Raw genomic sequence first — 5,918 nt, forward strand, 5'->3', positions numbered from 1 at the left:
TTGGATCTCTTTCGGCCCTCCCCATATAACCCACGGTCTCCGTAGACCCACTTTTAAACCACAGTCTGCGCAGACCCCCAATATAAACCACTTAGTAAACGTTTATATTCACGTGGTTGGATCTCGTTCCGCCCTTCCTATACAATCCAGGGTCTCGATGGACCCCCTTGTCGCCTTCTACCTATATCCGAAATAAACCCCATATTACATTTATGTTCATGCCGCTTGAGTGGAAGCCAAAGGCGAAGAAGCAACATACGCGTGTACGCGGGCAGGGATGACGACACATGTTGTTGAACACGCAACTAGAGCCTAGCAAGAGCCCACTCCCTCACCGTCGCTCACCGGAAAAATGGCATATACGTATAAAAATAGGAAAGCGACAAATGACGGCAAGAGTACGCTAGAGGGGGGATCTTTCGCCTATCGACGACCCTTCCAACCGCTCACTCGTGCCGGACAAAAACTACAGCCTCGACGACACTCTTGAACCTCCCACATGCTCTCTTCTCACGGGAGGACGAGAGCGACTAAGGCTACAATTCAATAAAGTCAACTTTTAAGTGATTCATAAAGACCTTCAGCTTTCGAAGTAAGAGCAGCAAACGGCAACTATAATGCATGTTTCGAGAACAACATATGTCCAAATGCAATGGCGCAATGGCTTCGACACGTGTGTTCGATAGCTAGAGGGGAACCAAGACGGCGGGGGGGGGGGGGGGGGGGCGATGAGGGTTGTAGTAGGGTTGCTATTTTTTGTGTGGATGTAAGTCGAAGTTTCCATCTAGAGTTGGTAGTACATGCTAGTAGGCACGGAAGCAAAAGAGACCCCGAAGTACGTACTTCCATTTTTGTTCCTTCAAGTCCATGGCACATTGGCACGCTTGAGATGACGAGACGAAAAGAAAAGGGAAAAAGAGAAGCGTGTAGGAGCAAAAAGGCGCCCGGAGAGAAAAGGAGAGAGGTGTTTCCGATACGCGTCTTGCGCGTCGGGCCCACGTCGCCTTCCCGGAGACGCGTCCGTTGTTGCCCCGCCGCCTCGCGTCCACGTCGCTCGCTCACGCTCACGCTCAAGCCGTCCGGGCCACCACCACCTTGCCCCGTTTCACACCTCAACCGGCCCCGTTAAATCCACCCCCTCCCACGCCCGCCTCCAACTCCCTCTGCATTCCTTTCCTTGGCAAAGTCGCACGCCCACCCAACGCCGACGCGAGCTCTCCTCGCCTCACCTCACCTCACCCCAGCCCACACACCACCAGCGAGCCAGCTCAGATGTTTCTCACCGACAAGTACCACGCCCTGCTCCCCATCCACTCCGCCTCCGCCACCCGGGCGTCCCGCAAGGCGGCGCTGCCGGCCGTGACATCCAGGTTCGACGCCGCCCTCGCCGCGCGCCTCGGGGGCCTGCTGCCGCTGCCGGCATCCCCGCTCGCGGCGCTCGCGCGCCTCGCCGACCTCCTCGCGGCCACCCTCGCGGACGCCGTGCCAGCCCTTGCCGCTGGGCCCGGGGACGGGAAGAAGGACGCCCTCGCCGTCGCCGCGCACCTCGACGCCGGCGTCGCGCTACTCGACGCCTGCAACGCCATCGCCGCCCGCGTCGACCGCCTCCGCCGCCGCCGCCTCCTCTCCCGCCTCGCGCTCCACCTTGTATCGTCCTCGCCCCCGTCCCCCTCGTCCCTCAGCCGCGCGCGCGCCGCGCTCGCCGACCGCGACGGCCGTGCCCTGCCGGCGCTCCCTTCCATCCCTTTCGTCGACCCGCCCCGCGGCGCCCGCGGCCACCAGCTCACCGCCGCCGCGCGCGTCGTCCTCGCCGTCAACGCCGTGTCCTCCCTCGCCGCGACAGCCGCGGCCACCATCCTCGGCGCCACCAGCACCATCAACTCCACCTTCCCCCAGGTCTCCGGCGACGTCCCGTGGGCCGAATCCTTCAACGCAGTGTCCACTCAGCTCTCCGTCCTCGCCAAATCCGCCACCAGCAACGAGATCGACGCCGCGGACGAGGCCGTCGGCAAGCTCGCCGCGGTCCTCGACACCGGCGGCGAAAACACCACCCCGGACGAGGCGGCGCTGCGCGCGGCGACGCAGGAGGTGGAGAAGCGGACGGAGGAGCTGGCGGCGCGGCTGGAGCGGGTGTCGGACGCCGTCAACGGCGTGTTCCGCGCGGCGCTGCGGCTCCGCAACGCCGAGCTGGGCAGCTTCATCGCGGCGGGGCTCGCCGGGAACGGCAAGGCGCCGCGCAGTGGGAAGTAGCCGTTCGCCGTTCACCAACCGCCGTTACTAGTAGTACTAGCAGTAAGTACAGCGTTCGTGTCCAACTGTATACAGAGTCAGGTGCAGTACAGTACAGTACAGGGCTAGATACATACGTACGTACATACAGCCATACAGATACAGGGTCTGGATGAGCTGTGGTGTACAGGTACAGTGTACAGTGCTGCTGCGTGTGTGCGTCGTCAAAGATGGATGGAGCCCCCATGTGAGGATACTTTGCATTTTGCACCCTTTTGGAAATGTGGAATCCGGTTCAAGTAAATGAAAGGAAAACCGTGAGAAAATTGCTGCAAAATGTTGGCCTCGTGTCGTATCTCTTTGATCAAATGCAAGGGATTGCACATACATTTGTGGCCGTGCCACAGCAGACAGAGCACGCACGCGCAGTCTCTCTCCCACGTCGTCCGTCCGTCCGTCGAGTCCTACGCGGCGCTTGGGCATGCCGTTCTAGACTGGCGACGTGCGGACCATGCCGCCACGGCGATTGACCGGCGAGATTGACCGACGGGACGCTCTGCAAGTTGCACCAGCTTGCCGGCGGACGCACGCAAGCGAGCCGGCAGCGCGTTGAAAATGTCAGCGGCGCACGCACGGGGCCATGGCATGGCAGGATGTCACGGTGATGGAGATGGCGCGGGAGGTTGCCGAAGCCGGTAAGGCGAGGTGTGCCGGCGACGCCCACCCTTAACTCTGTCAACAACAACCAGCCCGGTCAAGTACCGATGCCGATGCCGATGCCATGTCCCCCGCCTCGCGCCGCGCCGGCGGTCGCCGCAGCCGTGACGCCACCGCGCACCGGCACTGGCTGGCGCTGGCCCGGACCGGGCGGGGGCGCACGGTTTTGCTGCCGTCGCGGCAAAGCGTATGCAGCCGGGCCACCCATCCGACACTGTCGATCGACGTCGACGGAAGCGGCTGTGCTGGTGAGCGGCGCTTGCCCGCACACTTGCGCTTGCTACTCCCGGTGGGGACGCCATGCCTCCCCACCCTCCGCTTGCCATCTCTCCCATCATACGTACGTACGCGCGTACTGGCGGGTACCGCCGCGTACGTTACAAATACAATACGACGCGCTGTAGCTTTTTTTTTAAAGGAAAGCTAAGCTTTATTGATCATAATCCACATGAGGTGGGATACAAATCGGATCATGGGAGTTTGCCAACCATACATGACGTCCCGGTCCGAAAGAGCAAGAGTACTTAGCTAAGTCATGTGGTTAACATTTCGGCTTTCAAAAATAAAACTACAATGAAAAATAGACGCTCGCCGTTTGATCTCTGTGGTGATTGCCCCATAACGGTCCTGATTTGCTTTAGCAATATCTTTCACAACTTGTTTGAAGTCCGATGAGATGATGAAGTGGTGTAGAAGCAGATCCTCTGCCCGGGCCAAAGCTTCTCCGCACGCTAAAGCTTTCAATGTAGCAGGATTGGTGACTCTCGCAACCACCAATGAAGAGTTGCCGAGGTAGTTTCCCAATCCATCCCTACAAACTGCAGCTGCCGATCCGTCCCTTGATCGTACTACATTCACAGAGACTAGGTGTCTTGTGTCGTGCCGTGCCGTTTCCTCCCGGCCCATCATCGTTCGGAATATGCTACGTACTAGATTTTTTATTTTTGTTTTCTTTGATTTGATCTGGATCCACCTTCAGATGCGCTCGGTCTCGGCGTGATGCTACACATTTGCAACCTTGGCTTCGCTATTTTGGTGCTGCTAGTATGAGTTCGAAATTTTTTATCACATCTCACGACTATGAGCAGCTGAATTTGGCTCGGAAATGACTAGCCAGTTCCTGAGTTGATTGAGCAATAGTCACTCCCATTCCCGCCCCTTGTAACTTAGCAAAAGGTTTCGTACCAAAGGCATCATGAAAGCATTCAGAGATCTAGAGGATGGGTGGGTATGTTTTTTGTTGTCGGATTTCGTTAACGAAACCAAAATGTCTTTGTAGCCATTACAAACACCTGACAAACTAGAAAGACACTTCCTCTGTTCGTAAATACTTTTCTAAAAAATGAATAAAAATAAATATATCTAGAGCTAATATACATCTAAATACGTTCATTCTTTCGTTAAATATTTTCGGATAGATGAAGTATAAAACAAGATATAAAAAAAGTACCGTTGGAGATGACGTCTTAATCATTCAAGCCGAAAGCAACCCCACTTAGCATAGTTTCTAAAACAGAGCCGGGCCGGTGGTTCGATAAAAAAAAATCGAGAACCGATGCCTTGCCTGTTATTGAAGTTGTGTCGGTATGTTAGTACAAAAGGACAAAATACTAAAAAAATTGATGCGTAAACTAGGTATCAAATAATTTTACCTTGAGCAAGCAGAAGCAATAGGGATCAAACTTTGTTATATTACAATACCCAAAGGTAATTCGGAGAAGTAGTACCAGGAGCCAAAGAAAACAGTAAGCATGACGAGCCTCTTCACAATCGCTCCTCATGATCTGGTCCTTCTTCGTCCTGCTGTTAGTAGATCCATGACGTCAAGCATATGTCAAGTGAACGATCTCACTTACTACAGGTTCGAATAACCTCACTCCCCGACTCAACGCCTCTTTGTTTTCCTTTTCCATGGACATTCATAGTCCATCTCGAAAGAAAACTTCATTCTTCCATAGAAGGGGAATATATGTGATCTATTTTACTAACTTGCACACGTGTGATAGTGTCAGCGTGCCACCGAAGCTATTGTCGGCTCCAGCTCCCTCCTGCATAGTTCCCTTTCTCTTAACTAGTTCCTCCTTGGATATAGGTCGATCATTTGCAATCATTGTACATTGTCGACTTCGGACACAATCTTCCTTGGGTCATGGCTGCCCAGCCCACTCTTCCTTTAAAACGGGTAATCTGGGTGAATCCCTTGCTAACCGACAAACTGTAACCCTAGCCATCTATCGATGCTTGCATGAGAAAAAGAACATGTGTGTGTACGTATGTGGGTGGGGTGGGGGAGAGAGACTATATCCTAAGAATGAACAAACATTAAAACCGTGTCAGCGGCAGAATGCGTTGTGAATATGCGTAAGATTCTGCTCTACTAGATAGTGCTTTATAATTTCAATGTGGGCTTTCCTTTTAACAATATGCTTTTTTTGCTTTAGGTGATGAAAAGGGATAGAACTCTTGTTACCTTCCAATAATGTGTTCAACAACTTATGCCACCTTCTATGAACATGAGAGATATTCCTCTTCTCTTGCTTTTCCTTAAGCAATCAACATAAGGACGGTATGGAATTTTTTATTGGGGGAAATAAAGGGGTCAACTAAAGCATAATGCATACCAATTATTTTTTGCCATGACTTCCTCGAATGTCCAAAATCCCAAAAAAAAATCACACACATCACGCATTCAAGCATATTGGATGCCAAAATATTCAAAAACAAATATATTTTTCTACTATTTTAAATTATTTTGTTGTTCACACCGAGGTGCATCTGCAAAGGGCATTGAACCACTGCTCCACTGAATCTACAACATTTTTATATTCATTGCTACTTCAACACCAAGTAGCAAAAGCGTGCGCACAAACATACACATTTGCATAAAGCAAGATGCCAATAAATTCAATAATAAACTCTTAATGACCACCTCACACACCCTTACGGTTTCCTATTTAGCTATACATAAATGT

At 52.8% G+C, this 5,918-nt stretch overlaps 1 protein-coding gene across 1 annotated transcript; it reads left to right on the forward strand.

The window, feature by feature from the left end:
• The first annotated feature begins 1,134 nt into the window (after window positions 1–1,134).
• Window positions 1,135–2,566, forward strand: LOC123431215. The gene has a single exon (XM_045115042.1). The coding sequence runs from the start codon at window positions 1,273–1,275 to the stop codon at window positions 2,248–2,250; it is 978 nt and encodes a 325-aa protein (XP_044970977.1). The 5' UTR covers window positions 1,135–1,272; the 3' UTR covers window positions 2,251–2,566.
• The last annotated feature ends 3,352 nt before the right edge of the window (window positions 2,567–5,918 follow it).

Source organism: Hordeum vulgare, chromosome 2H (genome assembly GCF_904849725.1).
Source record: "Hordeum vulgare subsp. vulgare chromosome 2H, MorexV3_pseudomolecules_assembly, whole genome shotgun sequence".
NCBI classification, from domain to species: Eukaryota; Viridiplantae; Streptophyta; class Magnoliopsida; order Poales; family Poaceae; genus Hordeum; species Hordeum vulgare.

Coding starts and splice junctions, on each gene's coding strand:
- LOC123431215 (XM_045115042.1), top strand. CDS start 1,273: ATGTTTCTCACCGACAAGTACCACGCCCTGCTCCCCATCCACTCCGCC.